Source organism: Bacillus rossius, chromosome 1 (assembly GCF_032445375.1).
Source record: "Bacillus rossius redtenbacheri isolate Brsri chromosome 1, Brsri_v3, whole genome shotgun sequence".
In the NCBI taxonomy this organism is placed as follows: Eukaryota; Metazoa; Arthropoda; class Insecta; order Phasmatodea; family Bacillidae; genus Bacillus; species Bacillus rossius.
This window is the reverse complement of record NC_086330.1, coordinates 271,872,696-271,895,096: the sequence shown is the minus strand read 5'-3', so window position 1 is coordinate 271,895,096 and position 22,401 is coordinate 271,872,696. Positions and strand designations below refer to the sequence as shown.

Genomic DNA, 22,401 nt, shown 5'->3' with positions numbered 1-22,401 from the left:
CATTGTGATTAAAACTTATGTAATGGAGGCATGGACCATAAGTGTACATAAGTTACATATGTATAGAATGCAGACAAAATCATTTTTATCTACATAAATATTTAAGATTTTGGTAAGCTAGCTAAGGCATTGCACGTAACATTAATAGCTATAGTTAATAGCTTTTAGATTTTTGTTAAGAAATACAAGCTGATTGACTTTGTAAGGCTCCACACATTACTTGTAGTGAAAGAAGTTTTGTTTCCATGTACGCCACCACGCGAAATTTTTTGAGAACAATATTCAAACACTACATATTTATCGTCCGGCCCAAATCCTAAAAAAAAACATATTTCCACACAGCACTGCGCTATGCGTACCCATGATTATTATGCAACATTAAATAGTGAATGCAATGTATAACAGCTCTTAACAAATATTTATTTTGGTAAATGCCAACAAATAGAAAACTTAGCAAAATATACTGTAATATTTGATCAAAGAATTCGTTACTCCGTTTACGTAATGTATGGGCGTGCATTAGTTAAACAATAAAACAATCTACAGTCGCCAAGTCGTCTTCGCTAACACAGACATTACCAATACTCGAAAATTTAATTTCGGTCGCAAACAGAAATATTCCTACAACCGACCACCAACTATCACAATCGTGAACTTTCATTCCTGGTTAAATATTTGTTGTTAATACACGGTAAAAATAAAAAGTAAAGAAGACTTTCCCATTATTAAAGACTTCAATCATAATAAAAAATAATAGAAATGGTTAACATATACAACGGAAATTCCGGTGAAGTGAGATAAGTTGGCCAAATTGTTTTTGTTCATCACATGACATGCGCAACCTGAACGTAAAATGGAGATCTGGTGATGATGCTGTTCAAATAATACTATTCTGTTTTATACTGTTTTATGTGTTGTATTTTATTACAAATGGCACTCAAAGCAGTTGTTTGATGCATGGAGCTAACAATAATGGAAATACTAGCCATACATGCTAGAAGAAAATCGTCAATTGAATAAAATAAGAGTATATTTAATTTATTAGACAAAGAAGTTTCTGAAACTTTCAGCGCGTGTGTAGGCCTACAGTCCGAACGGTGTTTCATGAATTAAACTTAAAAGATTTTACTATTTACCGTTGAAAGAATATATTAGCATCATTGGCATGTTTTTCTTATAATGCTAAGAGATAACTATGATAAATATAATAAGAAAATGTTGACAATTTTGTCTAAATAATCCGTTGAAATATCGCAGATTAAGATTAATTACCGATTCTCTATTATCGGGTGATTACAGTTAATCGGGATTCGAATCGGTACATCCCTACCCTATATATACATTAATATTTTTAACTCCTAAATCACAAACTACCTTTACAATGTATTCTGTTCCCATTACTTAAAATTAAAAAAATCCTGTGCAACCTCTGATTTACAGTTTTCTTCTGCCTAGTTCAGCATTTTTTCTAGTGCTGAGAAAATCACTCTTTGCTAGTGCTGAAAGGATAAAACTTTATTTAGTATAACATAGAAATTTATGGCAATTAAAATGGAATGCCTAAAACTTAAGATTAACTTTAATGCACTCAAATCAGGGGAGCAAGCAGCACACGAGTTTTAACCCACACACATCATCTCTGGGTACAGTGATTGTATGTTGTACACTGCCTATATTTTGGCCTATATGCATGCAATGAGCAGAAAACTTTAAAATATACAGAAAGTTTTCCATAAAACACATTTTTGACATTTATGTTTATCAATCTCATTTCACAGTCAAGATTTTGCAAGCATAAAAGGGCCTCCTCAGTGAGACACTTCTTAACTCCAGGGGAACTGGGCCCCCCTAGGATCTACTCCTATGGCTGCAATGATTAGAGACCTGAAAAAAGTGGGGTTATTTTTTCTCAAAAGTGGTGTTATTTTCCCCAAAATTTGTGATATAAAAGCGAGGTTATTTTATTTAAAATTTATTTTTAATTTGACATCGTGGATGTTTCAAATGAAGTATTCTAAGTATTCTGAAGTATGTCTGATTATTTGATTAAACAAGTGTTATTTTTACTTTTGAATACATATTCTGATAACACACAATTGCATAAAAAATAACAAATTTAAATCATCATTTAACAAAGTAAGTACTTACTGAATACGAGAAATTTCACTAAAGGAATTTTGTTATAGAGCACTTTTATAATGGAAAGGCTAGTAAAAGGGTAGGCCTAGACCTACGATGCTAAATCATTTTATTGCATTAGGATTTATTTTTACATTCATTCTGCATTCCAAGAAACCAAATAAGTTAGTGTCAATGTTTGTGGGGTAAAAAAATGTAACCTAACCTAAAATGCTACAGAAAAAGTAAGTTGGGTCTAATTACTCTAATACCACAGTAGAGTGGCCTATTAAACATCAAGGAAATTAATTCACACACTTTTTGTAAAGAAATTGAGGTCATATTTTTGTACTTTGAGTTTTGCCTACTTCGAAGCAGTAAAAATACTAAATAAAGTAGGCCTACAAGTTACCAACTTGCCACCATATTTTTACTAAATAGGCTTAAGTTACTTTATTAAACACGTGTATATCACAAATATAATAAATATTTGGTGAGTAATTCACCGAAATAATTTTAGGAAACACTTTTAATATTGCAGGTATGTTGTGTACAGATCGAGGCGGTGTTTTCACACATTGAAATATGCAAAAAAAAAAAAAAAAAAGAAACGGAGGAGGTTGGGGAATGAGTTGAGTTATACCCGGCTTATCAATGTGTATGGACATTGTCATTATTTTTATTAAAAGAGCGAGTTTCACTGACTCTCCGACATGGTTAGGCCTATGCACTGTAGGACCTAACAATACGTGATTTAATGACCTAGAATTAATAAAAACAGAAGAGCTTAACTCAGAATGCAACGGGGAAAAAATCCTACCTTCAACGAACTCATTTAACCATGACTTTAAATGTGGGTCTTCTAATTTCTCCAGCGGTAAATTTGCCTTGGCGAATGCCTCTGTCGTTTTCATTGCCATGTGTTCAATGTCGATTTTACGTTGATTTACGCTGCCGAAATTCTCGACAACAGACGTCTGGATTTTCCTTTCAGAAGAACCATTCGTGTATTTTCTTTTAGAGTTGACATGTTTTTCACTTTTTGTGTGTTTTAAAACGGAATCTTTCCTCTCAAATACCACTCTGCAGTTGCAGTATTTACACATAAGCGTTGACGCATCTGACGCATAAACACCGCCACTTTTGAATTCGTCGGCTCGTTGCCGTACACTGACTGGAAGTTTTAGCATCTTTAAACTTATAATAACGGCATGAAACTTTAGATAAATCACTCGTATGCGAAAATCACGTCAAAACCCAAGAAGTGAAATATGAAATGGCGATCGTTTCGCGTCGCGTGTGGATGTTTTACTCCAAATCGATTAGTCGAACTTATTTAGATACAGCAACTTAGAGAACACGTATATCAAAGAAAACGATAAATATCGATGTATTCAATAGGAAATATCGCCAGCTCGTAAATTCGTTAAATGAATCGTGAATTGTTATTTGTTTACAACAAACTCGCGTTATTGACTCAAAACATAAAAAATCGCGTTTCTACTGTGAAATAAAGAAATTCGTGTTATTTTTCGGGTTTATCGCGATCGCGAATTTTTCAGGTCCCTAGCAATGATAGATTTGCTTTGGACAAAACTTTCAAGTACCTTGGTTACAGTTATTTACTGTAGCCATGCTTTAACAATAAGTACAAATCTAAATTAGCATTCTTTTTATGTAACCATTAAGGTTTTAGCCAGTGCATTAAGTAGCAATTTATTCATACAAATACCATGCAGAAACAATGCATTTTTTAAAAATATATTACATGTTTAGGAAAATTGGTTTCGAAAGAATGCAGTGAAAATCAAAATGGTTACTTACCAAATTCATCCGCAGAAAGGGTCACCCCTGCGCATGGGTCGCACCATAACTGTCTCCACTAGAGTTCCATGGATACAAATAAAGTCTTTGTGTTCCGATCTAAAATGATGAGAGTAGAGACCTTCGAGTCCCAGTCGAGTTTTTAATTAGTGCTCGGACTCGGCACGGCCGTTCACGACTCACGAGTCGAGTTCAAGTTTGATAATGTCTTTTCAGACTTTTTTGGTTAGGCCTAAGTATAAAAATATTTCAAATTACATGTTAACTAACCTTGTTTGCGCATGTAAATAAAAGAAACCCATTGTATCTTTCAGTTCAACGTATGATTTTAAATTCCCGCTCAAAACACCAATGTAAACAATGTAAAAATATTTCACTTTAACATTAAAAATGTATCCTACCTTTCAATACATCTAACATTCTTTTCCAGTTATCAGGAAAATTTTACATAATAGTTACTGAGTTTGCGCAGGGGTTCTTTAATATAAATGTACATTATGATTAATTTTTATCACTTTCAAGAATTGTTAACAAGTATAAAACGTAAACAAACACAGTATAACGGGCCATTCGTCGTCCTCCATGGATAACACACTTTAGTGCACGAGATGATTTAAACAATCAATTGCTCTCTCGCCCCCTCTTCATGACAGCTGTTTTTAGCTACGCCATCTTTTGGTTATTTATAGAGCATGTTTTAAAAGAATTACCGCAGATACAAACGTTAAATAAAAATTATATTTTAACTTAAATACAAAATAGAAAATCCAATAATGTTAATTTATGCAGGTTAATTTTTGAACTGTTTGTTGTCACAACATGGCCGACACGCTTTAATTGTTTTGCCATGGTCGGAATGTTGCCTGGCACAGCCATGCTCGCGACGCGCGCTACTAGTGCGGAGCTATGGTTATCCATGGATGAGAGGTTTGTTTACGTTTGACGTGGCACAAGGCAAACAATATTGTTGATTGAATATTTTAATCAGTATGGATGGCCAAAAAGATAAAAAGAAACGCAAGCAGTTTACTTTGAAGGAAAAAGTGTAAATTTTAAAAGAAGTTGACAAAGGCAGGAAAAATGCAGATGTGGCACGGTCGTTTGGTTTGGTGCCCACTACGCTGTCAACAATAATAAAAGATCGTGAAAAAATTATTAAACTGTATGAACAGTCATCTTTATCTGCTGGTTGCTGGAGACTTCGCCTAGATGATGACGAGGGAATTCTATCCCAATAAATGTACATATCTTCAAAATAGTTTAACCCATTCGTCATTTTGTGTTCGACACGTATAAATTTTGTATATGTAGGCCTAGAATTTAGGCTACTGTATTAAGTTCAGTAATTTTTTTTAAATACTTGTTGTTTTAATAATTTTTGCTTCCAAGCTAATGTAACATTTGATCGATCCCCTACTACTTTATTTTTAAAAATTCAAAAATACTATGTTTTAAAGGTAACTTTCAGAATAAAGTACTTTCATTACTAAGTATAAAAGTTGACAAGATGTACCTACTTTATAAAGAGATTCTACTGTATCCACACGGCGAGAAAACCTTGCTCCAGAGCACATTGAACAGCTGGTGTTTCTCCATGAAAGACTTTTACAAAAATGTTGATTATGATCATTCCCATAGTAAAATGTTGCTGTCTTTTTTTTTTCTTTTAAATATTGAGTTATGTTCAGACTTAGACATGTATATTAAAATATATACAGTATAACTATTCTAAAAAAAAGTTAATGATATTTATTGTATGGCTACAAAAATTTCCTGGAACAGTGGAAATCTTTAATATACCCTGCAGCTAGGTGACTGGTAAGAATGTTGACAAATACTTGTGCACTTATGCTATGGTTTTGAATAAAATTTTGCTCAGTGTCCGTGATTAAAACATGCCTTTATACTTTTTTTTTAACAAGTAAATTTTAATAATACTCTGCATTATCAAAAGAAACAAAATTATTAAAGACCATGAAAATATTTGCAGCAATGAGAATCCTCACACCCGAGATTTGTATAGGGCATTGATATTTGCTGGTCTTTAAACATGACAGTTATATATAAATAATGGATATTTATGGATTTTACTACTCGACTCGAATTTAACTCGAACTTGAAACATTTCTTGAATACTCGCTCGAACTCGAGCCTATACTCGCATGACTCTAGATGAGAGGGAGGTAGAACCGTCAACACTGCCACACGGCCTCATGCACACGCACACATTCTTGCTCTCTGGCTGGTTTACTGTCGGATTTTTCCCTCCTTGCCATGCCATCGCAGTGCAGCAGATACGTCACTCACTGGTGCCGATCAGGCGAGCAGCACATGCAGCAGATGTAGGACTGCGCTGCTCACAGAGCGTCACACTACTGCCCAGATATTTTGGCTAACAAATTATAGTTACTCTAGGAGTTATATTTATTAAAAAAAAAAAACCAACACAAGTTGGTGATTTACAAACATATTCCACAACACACTGAAATTTTTTTTTTACCCAAAGTGAAAAACTTGCATTAAGGATTGCATACATTTTTAAAGTAAAAATTAACATAAAATAAGTGACCCATACACAGGTAAATACAGTATTAAGTGTTTGCAAAAATGTTTTAAAGAAAATGAGATGAAGTTTAGTATTTCCCATCATTTACATATTCTCCTTATTTATAAACAGTTTTTTCCTGTCGCTTGAATAATGAAAAATGTGGTTCTGCAGTGATTGCACTGGAGACTTGGATGTTGCCCGAGTGTGCGCCTGCTCACCCACAAATATCTTGAGATCCTTGACCTCCGGCTCGCGCGGCATCTGGTTGTAGCTCTTGTAGGACACGGTGGACTTGCGCTGCTTCTCCTGCTCCTTGCCGCCCGACTGCTGTGCCAGCCGCAAGCGTGCCGCCTCGTTCAGCTGCTGGGCCAGCTCGCGCTGGTGCTCCTTGCGCTTCTCCTCCGACGAGTGCTCCGACTGCAACCACGAACCTCTCAGCTCCCAACCAACACACACTTCAACATTGCATGGTCATGCGCAAGAATTGAATCAGAATTAACAAAACTTAACTTAAATCACAAAAAAGTGATTCTTCAATATTATAAATTATATGAAAGTAATTTATCAATCATAGAGTTTGTAACAAAATGTATATATTAAATATTGGATAAGGAACAGAAATAATTTTATTTTTGTTTGGCCATGCATCGCTAACAAAGTAATTTTTACATTACTGATGGAACATTTTGAAAATCACAAATGTCAGCAATTTCTTTCATAATTTTGAGTGATCCTGTTTATAGACATACAGTCAAACTTGTATCTATCGAACTCGCGTGTATCGATTGTCCGTGTTTATCATATACTTTCTACGGTTCCGACAAAATTGCCATACAACTTAGGTTAAAAAAACCAATGTTCGAATTATCGTCCGCATTGATCATACAAAATATGTGGTCCCGTCACTATAAATTATAATAGATGATCGTTTAACCATAAAGATTTTACAGAAATAACCATTCCTTAGAAAGAAACCGTCATAAAAACAGTAACGATAGTATACAGAAGCAGTAAAAATCACCTTAAATCTGCTGCCATTTAATAATAGCAACGAGTGAACAGTCAACAAACAGTAGATGGCTAACCTTGGTGCCATATTTCCGTGAAATCGACTCGTCACGAAACGTTGCCACACTATTGACTTGTATTTATGTACAAAACATTTTCGTCAGCCAAAATGGTAGCGTAAAAAACTAAACATTTTATACCGTACGTATCCTATTCGTCCGAATATAGGCCGACCTGTTTTGCCAGTTTTGTCAACCATGAAATCTAGAGTTTGCCTATAATGGGGCACTAGCCAAAATAGTATAACTAAACACATACATTTCAAAGAGAATGAATCACTTATTGCATAAAAATGTTATCAGATATACAATTCATTGACCTAAAATTACGCCGTACTTACGTGGAATTAGTATTTTTTCCAACTTAGAAATTTAGTAAACACACTTAACCCCAATAACGTATCATAATTTAAGTTAAGTACACAGATGTGTCACTTGTAGCACATAGCTTTTAAAAGCTGGGTCTGGTTATTTTTAAACTGTATCTAACAGGCTGCGGTAATTTTATTTGCTTGTAAAATGTGGTATTTACAGTAAACAATTACATAATAAAAACAGCAATTTTGCCATAAGGTTATTTACCGTAGTATGCTTAATTTACTCTTCTACTACAGGAAAATCAAAATGGCACCAGTGTTGGCAACTTGTAGTTGCGACACGAATAAACAAATACCGGTACATACCAACAGTAACAAGAACAATAAAACCTATTTGCAATATTGGCTGTTTTATGGTTGATTCATACACGTTATATAAGAAACCATTTTGGTTTTTTTACGTCAAAATTAAACGTACTGGTAAATGTTTTTACGTCATAATTTCTATGAACTTAGAAAATGTAGCCATTGCCGTATAAAATGTTGACACCACTACAAAAGAATGTGAAGATAAACGGAAACACAGCTTATATATATTTATATATTTTGGTACGTAAGAATAACACATTTTGTCAGTTCAATAAATACTAACTTAGTTGAACTGTTACTGTGGTAATATGCTGCTGATAATTATTTTACTTAGGTAAAATTTATTTTTCCCTGATTTTGAGAATGCTGTAGAAGGGGTCGGCCTATTTTCGGACCAATACGGTATATAAAATCACTTCAAGAATAAACATGTCCCTCATTATGACTGAGCATTGAGACGTCTCGTTTATAAGATACAAAGAAACCAATATGACGTCCACTGTGGCGTTGAAAATTTATTGATTCCTGTGCAGCATCGTGAACGCATTTATGTAGAACGATATTTCATTGTTCGGGAATGTAATCCTAATCTATGGCACATGTTACTTCCTGATTCAGATCGGTGTTTCCTTTACATGTGCGTGAATGTTGACTTAATAAAAAGTGCAAAAGTGAGGTTAACGTTTTAGAGCGATTAAAATGTCTCGGCATAGTAAACAGGTGAGAACACTTGATCAACGAATTAGGATTATTGAAGAAATTGAAAATAACCCTAGTGAAAAACATGTGGATGCAGCTAAGCGCCTGGGCCTACCAGCCTTCACTTTATGTTCGATTTTTGCAAAAATAAAAGGACATTCGTTTACAAGCAAGCAAGTACAGACCAACAAGCAACAAACGAAAAAAATGGTAAAGAGTCGACTTTCAAAGAAGTTGAAGATGTGTTATTCTCGTGGTATCAGCAGGCCAAAACTAATGGTATTCCTGTTGATGGTACAATATTAAAAGAGAAAGGAAAGCAGATTGCCCTGAGGTTGGGCATTGAAAATTTCTCTGCATCAAATGGTTGGGCAGCAAGATTCAAAGAGCATCACGGCTTAACTTACAAGTAGGTGTGTGGCGAGAGTGCTGGTGTGAGTGTTGAAACCACAACTGATTGGTTACATAACCTTCAAAAAATTACAGACGGTTATGCACCTCAAGATACTTACAATGCTGATGAAACAGGCCTCTTTTACAACTGTCTGCCCGACAGAACATTGGCCATGAAAGGTGAAGCCTGTCACGGGGGTAAGATGTCGAAGGAAAGGTTGACTGTGTTACTGTGTGCAAACAGTGAGGGCAGCGACAAGTTTCAACCTCTTGTCATTAGAAAATCTCAGAAGCCCAAGTGCTTCAAAAACATTAAGACATTACCGGTAAAATACCAAGCAAACAAAAATTATTGGATGACTGTGGAGATTTTTACTTCATTCCTGCGTACTTTGGATTGCACTATGGGAACTCGCTGCACGAAAATAATTCTGTTTGTGGACAACTGTGCTGCACACCCTAAAGACGTCGCATTTATTCGCAATGTGAAGGTTGTCTTCTATCCTGCAAAATGTACCAGTGTATGCCAGCCTCTTGACATGGGAATTATCAAGTGTTTTAAACATGAGTACCGGAAGATGTTCGTGCGAAAAGTTGTTGGGCTTCTTGATTCCAAGAGTGAAGATTCCAAGGTGGAATTAAATCTTAACATCCTGCAAGCTATTCACTACCTAGCAGCATCATGGAAAAAGATCACTCCCATAGTGATTCAGAACCGCTTTTCCAAGTGTGGAGTTGCACAAGAAATTCCATCTAGTTCTGTGGTTGAAACCGATGATGTCGACTTTGAAGATGACTTCAAAAAACTTGATGAGAATTATGTAGGCTTTGACACTTATGCTACTTATAGGGGTGTGCGGGTACCCGAAATTTTCGATTTCGGTTCGGTTCCATGAATACCCGAACTCGCACCAATTAATTATTAATTTTAATAGATTCAAAATGCTTAGAGTCCAAAAAAAAATAGGGCTGCAAGTACTCAAAAATCGAGCTCGAGCCGAGTACTTACCTCAAGCTCAAGATCGGCTCGAAAAAATTGTTAGGAGCGAAAATTTCGAGCTTCAACAGCAGCATGTTATTAGGCCGGAAAGCACTGTGACGGTGTTTTACTATTTATGGAAAAAAAAAAAAAAAACAGTAAAACTCGCTTATGAGTTATGAGGTCCCGCATGGTAGGTTTTCCCGTATAAAGCGTTTAAATTGTCCGGGGTCAACATTTACGCCATTAAATGTGTGATATAAAGTCCCGTTTATAATTTTTCTGAAAGTTCCCGTCTTAAATAGTAATGGCGCACGTAAATATGAAGAAAAGACTAATGAACAACTTACGAAGAAATATGGATGATGTACCATAACTACAGTACAAACCCGATAGTTATCTTTAGATAATTACCATAAAAAGAACTAAAGATTCTTTGTAGATACCATAATTACTACAGAAGCATGATAGCTACCACATTTGCACTATAGTTACTGTAACAACCGAGATGTATATTTACCATGATGGTAATGTATTTATTTAGGACATATTAAAATTAAATCTTATGTCAAAGTGTTTTATTTTGTATGTAAACTGTAGCAGTATATAAATCTGTGAATGTTGTATATGAAAGTAACAAAGAGCATTTAAAGAAGTTCTTACATTCAAGTTAATTATTATTTCTACAACTGCCAACTGGAAATTGTATGTAATAAAATAATATTGTCAACTCTTTTGTTTGTGAAACTATTTATCCTTCAGTAATATGAGTACAGGGTGTCCCAAAAGTCCCGCATCATAGGCAATTAAACTGCAAGTGTTTTTTTTTTTCATGTTGCAGGTGAACCATTCTGACTAAAGAAGAGCGTGTTGCAACTATCCTGCTCTGTGGAAGAGAAGGATACTCCCAGAGAGATGTGGCAACACATTTCAATGAGATGTACCCTGAATGACAGCCAGTGTCGCAAAGCACTGTTAACCGCCTGCTTGAAAAATTCAAGGAAATCAGGAAGTGTGGCTGATGCAACCAGATCTGGACGACCAAGCACTTCAAGAGAGGTGCAGGAAACTGTTTTGACGAGGGTTGTAGCAAGTCCCAAGAAATCCATTCGACGAACCAGCTTGGAATTAGGTGTTCCTCGGTCAACCGTTCAGCGAATCCTGAAAAAGCACAACTTCCACCCGTACAAGTTGCAATTGTTGCACCACATGTCGGAAGATGATCCGGACCGACGTGTGGAAATGTGCAATTGGTTTCTGGAAAAACTGGAGCAGGACGAAGACTTCTTGTCCACAGTGATGTTCTCCGATGAGGCAAACTTTTACGTGAATGGTGAGGTGAACCGCCAAAATGTGCGCTACTGGTCTGACGCAAATCCACATCGGAATACTGATGCCAAACAAGGAGCTGCCCGGATTATGGTGTGGTGTGCTTTATGGAATGACCAAGTCGTCGGCCCTTACGTTTTTGAGGGAACTGTCACAAGTGAAAAGTACCTGGACATGTTGGGAAATTTATTGATGACTGATTTGCACATAATTGGTGCTAAACCTCAATGGTTTATGCAGGATGGTGCTCCTCCCCATTACGGCGCGCAGGTTCGTCATTGGTTAGACGACAACATTCCACAGTGGATTGGCCGAAGGGGAACTGTGGAATGGGCTCCTCGATCTCCGGATTTAAACCCAATGGACTTTGCTGTATGGGGATATCTCAAATCCAAAGTGCACAGCGTGAAGATCAGGGACATACACCATTTGTGTGAGCGAATTGCTTCCGAATGCCGCGCTATGACGCCAATTGTGGTACAAAACATTCTGCGAAACATGAAAGATCGCCTGCAGCTGTGTTGTGAGCTTTCAGGCACTCATGTGGAGCACATTTTATGAATTGTTTCACACTACTGTAACAAGTTAGTGTTCTTCCTATGATGCGGGACTTTTGGGACATCCTGTATATAAACTTAATGCAAATTAAAATGATAATAAAACTTATAAATGAAAAAAAAGATTCGAAATTGGAATCGAATTTCAAATAGTTGGTAGGGATTCGAATCGGAATCGAATCGAACTGAAAATGGAGGATTCGCACAGACCTAGCTACTTGTGATGAAAAAGTGGTTGCTTGTGGTGTCCAGAGCGTGGATGAAATGTGCCAGGCTACAGAAGCAGTACATCAGCACAGCAGTGAAGAAGAGGAAGAAGAAGCTGATTTGCCAGCAGAGAAGGTTCCATCATTTGCTGAAGCGCATTGTGCACTGGAAATACTGAAGACTTTCTGCTACTCTCGCAGAATGAGTGAGCAGGATCAAGATACCATGCTTCGAATGGGGGCCATGTTATTAAATGTGAGAAGAGAGAATGTAAGACAGTCAACCATAAATGACTTCTTCAAGAAGAAATAAAGTGGTTTAAAAATAGTTCGGGTGAAAGTGCAATTTAAATACAGACTTTTTAAAATTTTATAGTGTTATTTTTAGTTTTTTATTACATATAATTTTTTTTAATAGGGAGAGTAAAAGTACACATTGAGGAAATCAAGAACTAGGTAAGTTAATTTTTTGTATGTACTGTACCTGATTTGTATTTTTCGTAACTAGCCTAGGTTTCTTTGTAGGTCTATTGACTATTGTGCATAGGTAGGGCCCCCTGAAAGTGGTAAATAAAATTTTCAGATTTCGTCATTAAAAATTACCAAAAGCGGTGTTAAAATTCACTTTTAAAACACAAAAGCGGTACTAAAATGCACTTAAAAACACAAAAGCGGTGCTTAAAAAAAAAAAAAAAAGTGTGTTACCGTAAATATATCTGAAATTATTTAAGTTAAATAATTTTACTTGAACCTACTCATTACTGAATACCCTAAACAAATAGGTTACATATATTTATATGACAATACTTTTGATTTAGACACTGATTATTAGTTTGTTCCCATAAACTAATCTGGAAAACTATTAATTCCTTTAACAAAATCTAGGACGCATCACAACTCCGAAATGCCAAATTGATCACAACGACGACAGCTAGAAAACTGCTGTGTACCACAACGCCGAAAAATGTCATCACAGGGCTGCCACAAAGGTTGGGTTAGGTTAGGTTAGGTTAGGTTAGGTAAGGTAAGGTAAGGTAAGGTAAGGTTTGATTGTGGTATTTCGACGTTAAGGTACATTAGAAACGCACACAAATTCATTCAGTTATTTCGGCGTTGTGGTCAATTTTGACATTCGGCATTATGGTATTTCCGCGTTGTGGTAACGACCCAACAAAATCTATAAAAAATGTTGGCCAACTAATCATCATCGTCACACCATTCGAAAATTAATGTTTGTTTACATTTTTCCGCTTTTTGGCGCGATTTAAAATGCTTGTGCCTGGTTCGCCTGATAATCTGCTTGATACTACGACGCTCTTCCAACTATATGCCAGCGCCCCCGGCGGACGTGATTTGGCCACTCACGTAAGGCTGTTCCAAACACCGTTCGCCCAATCATCTGCTTGCTTTTGTATTTATCCGGTGTCGCTGTTCTAAGCTGACGTCAGTGCCCCGAGCGGTGTGTGTACGCTTTAAAACTTCGCCTGTTTGTCTTATCTATCCGAACATTATGCCGGAAAGGAAAATAAACGCCGTAGTTTTTCGTATTTTTACAGTATATTTTTGGGTTTAACATTATAACGTGAGCGTGTGTAAGCATTTGTTTGCTTTAGTTCATTTATGATTAATGTTTGGCGGTCATGTTGCGGTGTTTGTTTACCATTGACGAGACAAGTCTTAACCAGTATTTAAATTTCGCGTAAAAACACTGCGTTTTCGCGTTTTAATACAAAATCTCGTGTAAAAACGCTGTGTTATGGCGATTTCGCGTAAAAACTGTATTTAACGGTGATTTCGCGTTTATCGTCGTTTAATCGCGATCGCGAAAAGAACAGGCCCCTATGCATAGGCTATGATTTTTAAGTGAAAATTGAATTAAGTAAAATGCTTCCATTTTTATTTTTATTCAATTGATTAAACTTTAATGACAAGTAACTGATATATTTCTGACACTAATTTTGAGGTTGAAATATTTTTTCAAAATCTAAGAGTGAAGTCCACATCTATTTAATGTCCGCATCTACTGAATTTTTTTGTCGGTCCCCTGAAAAACGATAGAGGTTTGACTGTATATACTACAAATTGTAGTGCATAAAAGTATTATGCATTACATTCAAAATAACCAATTTTTTGAAAATTACTATAAAAAATATATTGTGGAGTAGTTGTTAAATAATATATTATCTTTAAAAATAAATAAAAATTATTAAAATAAATATAACAAAACATTTGATATAATTATGAAATTAGGCTTAAAAAACAATCATAAAATCTTGTCTCAATTAACACACAGCGTACTATTAGGTTACAGACTGGAAAGGGAATTCCTTACCCTGAGTTTGGAATCCAGGACGGTCGATCGTTTCCCTCGGCCAAGAATTTCTGGTTCCTTTTTTTTCTTCTCCGTCTCCAATTCCTCTTCTTCCTCCTCATCATCGTCCTTTAGGAAGATACCAATGTTCTTCATCTTCTTTTTCGAGGGTGTCAGAACGGTTGCCGGCTGGCCCTGCTCATCAAACAAGGATCACTACGTAGACCGCCGTAGCAATTCCGAGGGAGTAAACGTGTGCAGTTTTAAATCACGGGCTCACTGTCAAAGGGACCTGGGTTCAAAAACCAGTGCAGTGCAGCACAGCACAAGCAAATTCTGGGATCACTTATTATTACAAAGAATAGTCAGTAACTTTACTAATTCCCTGCATGGTGTATCCGTAACAAATACAACAAAAAGAAATGAATTTGTCAAGGATAAAAATTTATAGTACTTAAAATAACAAAAAAGTGCAATTAAAGAAAATTATATCAGACATTGAACATACAAAGTTATAATTTTATTGAATTCTAAATGGGAAAAAACTAAAAAAATTACCTTCATTACAAAAATAAAATAAAGTAAAACATAAGTTATATTAGGTTCTGGGAAAAATTAATCTCATTCAAGCTAAACTAAGCCTATACATAGGGATGGGTCGGTACCGGTTCTCGGTTCCTACGGTTCTCACCATTTTAACCGGCACTGAGAACCGCAGCTAAAATGTCGGTGCCGGTACCGGCAGTATAGAAAAACCCTTTTCGAAAATAGTCCTTCACTACAACTTAACTGCAGCATGAAATGGCTCAACTCACGTCCAATTCACATATGAATTATTTCTTTGGACTTCTGTGGAATAATATTCATCTCTAACTATAAAATAAATTACACGTGAAAATATATAATATTCTCGTCACATCTGCAAACAAAGTACGTTTCTCATTCAAAACAACAGTTGAAGGTGCCATAGATGTAGTTCGTCGATGTGTGCAACTCTTAACGTGTCTCTGTAGAGACATGTGAACAGAAAGACGCCATATTTGTTTCACTGGTTTCAAAAATAGGCAGCTAATTGAGTCATTGACACGTAAGTATGCGTGACTGGTGTATAAAGAACAATTAAAAGTGCAAAAGTATATTTGTTTAATAGAATAGATGATTGATTTCAAATATTTCCGTAATAATCTTCGGCATTCTAAAATTTTATGCTATTTGTGCAGTGCTGTGGAGTGTCAGTTCACTGTAACCGTGGCCATCTAGCGGAATGGCTAGTAACTTTCTCTTTTAGGCAAACGGGATTGCTTTGAAAGTGGCACATCTGTTTTTAGTGGTAATAGCGTTGACGAAGATCTCGCGGACACGTGATAAATAGGGCCTGGAAAATTTCGGTGTTTTCAGTATGCAAAAAGCGGGTACTTTCAAATTAGAAAAGCGGTGGTTTAAAGTCGGTATTTTCGTTATGCAATGGAAATTTTAGAGGTATTTTAAATGTTGACTAAATTGTGCAGTTATTGAATATAATAGTTTACATATTTAATAAACAATCCATGTATACTAGGAATAGACTAATATGCATTATAACAGCCAATTAAATCCAAAACAGTTACACAAAACAGACACGTTGTTATAGATGTTTGCAACTACAAATTTTCTTTTTTTTTCGGCTGCTGATGTCACATGCTTAGCCGAATTTATGTGTTTGTCAATGGAATTTTTTGGGTTAGATTATACTTTAACCTTACGTGAGTATAAGTGATCTGCAAATACGTAGAATCCCGCTGATGCAACCCCTCACGGTTCCCGGAAAAACGGACTTATAAACGGAGTGGTCGCAATAGAGAATTCGGGCCATCCCCCCCCCCCCCCCAATTATATCCAAATACATAAAAAAATCGCCTTTGTTTGCATAGATTTCATATTCAAATAGTCTATGGAGTATAAAAGACAACTTTTTAGAATTAATATTACACCTCGGACTCGCATACCCTGAACAATGGGTTCCGATAAATACTCGCGCTGAGTGAATTCGCGTCACGCGAGTTCGGCTATGCTAGCCGGCTGGTGGTTATTTTCATTCAAAACGTGGCAAAGGAACTTGTGTGGATCAGGTAGAAAACATTCGGCTATAAACGAAAGATATAAGAACAATGCTATCCTGAAATGCTGTAACATATTTTTGGAGTAGATAATCACAGCGACAGACCGACAGGATGCGCTCCCGCCCTTGTCGTCAGCGATGCTTATTTTGACAGCTCAAGCAATTATCTTGTCCACTTCCTTTCACAGCGTAAAAAAAAAAAAGATAAAACCACGTTGGAATGCAGATGGAAAAGTAACTATGCAGTAAAATAAATATATTTACGGCTCTGCTAAATTTTTCTATTAAATAAAATTCGAGGTATTAGTGATTTTTCAGCAGAAACTGCTGTGTGACTAGTAAACATAATTTAAACTTATAAAGTATTTATTAACGGCGAAGGACAGTCGTATAAGCCCATAAAAGTATTTATTTTACCGAGAATGGACTATACAACCTGGCTTTGTCACACGCGGTGTGGGAGGGGAGGAGGATGATGACAGTTTCTCACGCAGAAGGTTGAAATAAGGAAGGGAATGTGTTGAAATGTTAGATGGAAATAGGGGGGGGGGGGGGGGGGGGGGGGGGTGTTTTTTTACATGGTTTGTGGCTCTGGGAGGGATGAGCCTTGAAGAATTAGCCGGAGATGGGAGAGGTAAGCGTCACGTCACGTATGACGTCAAGCCGCCGGGCGGGTAAGATAACATGACAGCTGAGATGGCTTTTCGTGCGATAGTGGAGGCGCCGAGCTCGGCTAGACACTGCCGCGTGGACAGTCTAGAGGGGTGGTATCTATTTTTAGCCGTCTTTTGTATGCCTGCCTGCTTACAGTACAGCTCTCGCCAAGATAAACGTGAACACATAGCGCCCAACAAAGCGTAACAGACTTGTTTTTCAGCCGATTTTACTCAAATTTCCGACTTTCTCTGCTCAAATTTTTCACTGTTTCTCAAAAAAAGGTCGTATAAACGGAATGGACGCATCAGAGGGGGGTCGCATCAGCGGGATTCAACTGTAATAGTACTTTTCGGGGATATATTCGCAGTGTAATATAGAAATGTTGTGGTTTTCGCGAATGTACTTACTTTTCGCGTTTTCATGCGAAATTCGTGCAAATTTTCGCAAAATTCGCGATCGCGAAAAATTCCAGGCCCCAGTGATAAAAGATAATGTTTATAAAGTATAGTACAAATTGTGTAAGAAATGTCATCAGAAGTGTGGCCGTAATTGACTTGACTGTGCAAACAAACTGAATTTGATGTAGACAATTTATTATTTTAATACAGTGAAACCTCTTTAATACAAACCTGAAGGGACCTAAAATTTTGCAGTTTGTATTAACGAGGTTTGTATTAACAGGTGCATATGCTCACATTAATAATAATCGACAAAATCAAGTATTGATTTTTTACTCGAAAATTAGTCAAATAGAGAATTAAAGAGGCTTGAAAAATTCATTGATTTTTTTCTGCACTTTTTTAGTTGCATAAATGTCCTTTACTGCCCTGCAAAGTTTGTCGAAGGAAGACAAGACATCAGTGTCCACATCACTAGCAGCCAGAACATTTTCCAAGACAATTAATGCTGAAGAAGCTTCATTTCTGCTTGGAAGTTCGTGAACGTCGTTATCCACATCATCACTCTCTTCTTCTTCTCCATCTTCACATACAACTGGAACAACTTTGTCCAGCTCACTTTCACATTCATTCAGTGGTGCAGCTTTTGTGTACACATTATCATCAACATGAACATAATCTTTGAAGTTGCCAGAAGCACCATGTTGCTGAAGTTCTTCCCAGCCTTCCACTAGGTCTGAACTTTCATCTTCGGGACTTTCATCTGTTTTGCCAAACCCACTTTTGGCAAAACAGTTTTGGATTGTTGCTGTTGATACACTGTCCCAAGCCATTGAAATGTTCCTCATTGCATCCAACACATTCCACCTTGGCTGAGAAGACTTCTGTAGCTCAAGCTGCCTAATGAGGTACTTCACTAGACGTGTCCTGTAGAACCTCTTGACTGTGGCAATGATGCCCTGGTCCAGTGGTTGCATGAAGCTGGTTGTACAGTACAACCCGGTTATAACATTCCCGTTTTTAACATTTTCCCGCCTATAACACCATAATTTCATGGTCCCGTCATTTCTCCATTTATCACAATGCTTTAATTTCCCGCCTGTAACAATATTAAAATTTATACATTCCCGCCTTTAACGTTCAAATTTTCTTTGATAACTGCCACAATTTGCAGTATCCCTTCCTTCAAAGTCATAATTTAGAGCGAAACCATAGCTAGAAAATACAGCACGCATATACAAACATCAGATGTTTACATTTGAGTATTTCACCATAGACGTGGTACACACGCACTCCACAACTTGCACCGGATCGACTATCAATATGGCGTCCTGTTCGCTCTTATTGGCCTATGACTTGTTTCTTTATACTTATGATGCGCATTTTGTGCACTGATACATGGTCGGAAACAGTGCTACTGTAGTCTATGGTGCTGGTTTTTGTTTCAAAGGTTTAACACCTTGAAATGGTTAACTGTTCTATGGATATATTCACGGCTTTTGTTTGTAGTTAACCTTTACCGTAATTTTTTTTTTTTTACTTATTGTAGTCACTGTCGTATTTAATTAAAATACGCCGTATTGAAATTTTATTCAGGTTTTTGTACGGTTATGATGGCCGATAAATATAAGCGAAAATATATTCTGTAGCTGAAAAAATTCAGTTTATTAACCAAGTGGACAGGAACCCCAACAAAACGCGTGTTGTGATTGCAAAAGAGTTGAATATTTCTGTTTCGACTCTGAACTGTATCGTACAAAACATTTTTTTTTCTTTAGCATATTATTAGGTATTAGGTATTACCTATAAATAAAATTAACCAATTTTCCACTCTATTGCTGTACTTAGTGTAATACTCCTGTATTTTGTGTTGTTTTACCTAAACTTTTTAATTTAATCAATCCACGCGTAATTTTTACAAAGTGAAGATGATTTTCTGCTTATAACATTTTCCTGCTTATAACATTTTTTTATGTTGGTCCCTTGGAGAATGTTATAACAGGGTTGTACTGTATTTGCTGGCAGGAACATCAGTGTGACATTATTCAGCTGTAGCCCATGAGCTGTATGTGCTGCACAACGATCTAACAATAGAATAATATTTCTGTTCAGAGTTGCCATCTTCCTGTCAAACTGGATTAGCCACGACTGGAACAATTTACTCGTTACCCATGCATTTTCATTTGCTTCATAATCACAGGGCAGTCGAGCAGTATCAATACCCTTGAAACATCTAGGTTTCATTGACTTTGAAATTACTAAAGGTTTCAGCTTTGTGCTACCATCCTGGTTGCAGCACAACAAAACAGTGATTCGTGCCTTGCTATGTTTGCCACCATGACAAGATTCTCCTCTGAAAGCCCATGTCTTGTTTGGAAGCAAGTTATAAAAAATTCCGGTTTCGTCCATGTTAAATATGTCGCGTGGCGCATATTTATTCAAAACTGGCTGCACAGAACCTAGCCAATCAAGTGCAGCATCTTTGTCCACAGCTGCACTCTCTCCACAAAAAGCTTTATAAACCAAACTATTTCGCTCCTTGAATCGCTGCAACCATCCATTACTGCACTTAAAGTCATCAATTTTCAGTGTCAGTGCAAAATAATCTGCCTTTTGTTGGATCATTGGCCCGGACATGGGTATGTTACCATCCCGCATCTGATGAAACCACTCCAGTAGCTTATCTTCCAGTTCCTTGTGTTGAGGACCATGCATACGTTTTTTTCCCTTTGTACAACTACCATTCGCGCACGCTGCTTCTAATTTTTCTCTCTTGCTCACTATCGTCGAGAGAGTCGACAACGGTATGTTGAAGGCTTTCGCGATTTCCGTTTTAGAGTTACCGCTATTGTCGATGCTACTTAAAATTTCCATTTTTGCTGACAAAGATAACTCGTTCCGTTTACGCTTCGCCATTTTACAGCACGCTGGTTAGTTCAACAAAAGTAAACAGATAAAAAAAAGTGTCAGAGTGACCAACCCAACATCATGCACCATGAGTCCCGTATGATAGCATGTTCACTGAAGAAGCCGATTTTGCCAATATTTAGTTGAATCTGCATTTCTGCCGACTTCCGATACGCTTGTTAATTTTCGGCCGATATTACTGAAAAACGAGAGAGACTGCCATAACCTAAAAATCCACGATTACCCTTTTCGCTTTTCGTAGTAGTACTGCATTTTTTCAGACCGCATAATTTCTTCGCAACATGTGCCAAACGTACATATAAAAATTTAACATCCTATTTTTCAAAAATGTTCTTTATTTTTAATATGTCATAAATAAATACATTACCGTCACGGTAAATATACATCTCGGTTGTTACGGTAACTGTAGCGCAAATGTGGTAGCTATCGTGCTTCTGTAGTAATTATGGTATCAACAAAGAATCTTTAGTTCTTTTTATGGTAATTATCTTAGGATAACAATTGAGTTTGTACTGTAGTTATGGTACACCATCCATATTTCTTCGTAAGTTGTTGTTAATTTGTCTTCATATTTACGTGCTCCATTACTTGACTGCAGATTTAAGTTGATTTTTACTACTGTACACTATCGTTACTGTTTTTATGACGGTTTCTTTCTAAGAAATGGTTATTTCTGCAAAATCTTTATGGTTAAATGATCATCTATTATAATTTATAGTGACGGGACCACAAATTTTGTACGATCAATGCGGACAAAACGATAATTCGAACATCGGTACAAGCGGACTTTTTTAACCTTAGTTGTATGGCAATTTTGCCGGGACCGTAGAAAGTATACGATAAACACGGACAATCGATACATGCGAGTTCGATAGATAGAGGTTTGAATGTAGACCATTTACCGTACAAATTATTTGCCGTTAACAGAATTATTGTGAAGCTGCGTGCACGTGATTAAAGTGTGCGATTCTTGTTCTAAAATTTCATTCGGTTTATCCGATAATAAAACAATAGTACACTACGTGAGCGGACGTGAGGTTACTTCGTAATACATAATAACGAATATTTCGTATTAACTGTATTGATTGACATTAAATATGCTATCCCAGTCTGAAGGGGAATTAAAAGTGTTCGAATAAACGCGAACTTTGAAATAACCTGTATTTTATTAACGAGGTTTCACTGTACTTTGAAAGTTCACCATCAATTTAATTTATTTCCATTATTGTAATATTTTCTTTTTATTCCTGTTTTAAAGGAGGGTGTATGTAGCTTTCTTTAGGTAATTGTTAGATTAATATAGTAAATTTTAGTTTTATTTAGTGTTCTCTATATTATTTGGAATGATTTTTCACTAATATATATTACATTTGTAATAGGTTGGTGTGTTTGCTGTAGCTTGAAAACTGTACTAAAACTTTTAATTTGTTCTGATAGCATCTTTAAAGACTGAAACATTATGCCAATGCATTTCTTTGTAAGCATTTAAAAAAAAACATTGAGGGAAAATCAATACAAATAAATTATTATTTTTCAGTGTTATAAACAATAAATTGTTGAAGATGGAAGTCTAGATACAGGCTTTTTAGTGCTTTTTTGAAGC

The 22,401-nt window shown here is 36.3% G+C and overlaps 1 protein-coding gene across 2 annotated transcripts in view; it reads right to left on the bottom strand.

Moving 5' to 3' along the window:
- LOC134527601 (FACT complex subunit spt16) overlaps nt 1-22,401 on the bottom strand; it is a 219,764-nt gene that overhangs the window by 167,733 nt on the left and 29,630 nt on the right. For both annotated transcript variants that reach the window (XM_063360430.1, XM_063360432.1), the window contains exons 9-10: nt 14,739-14,912; nt 6,709-6,907 (exon numbers count right to left, since the gene is read on the bottom strand). In XM_063360430.1, the coding sequence (XP_063216500.1) occupies nt 6,709-6,907; nt 14,739-14,912 (373 nt within the window). The remainder of the gene's footprint in view (nt 1-6,708; nt 6,908-14,738; nt 14,913-22,401) is intronic.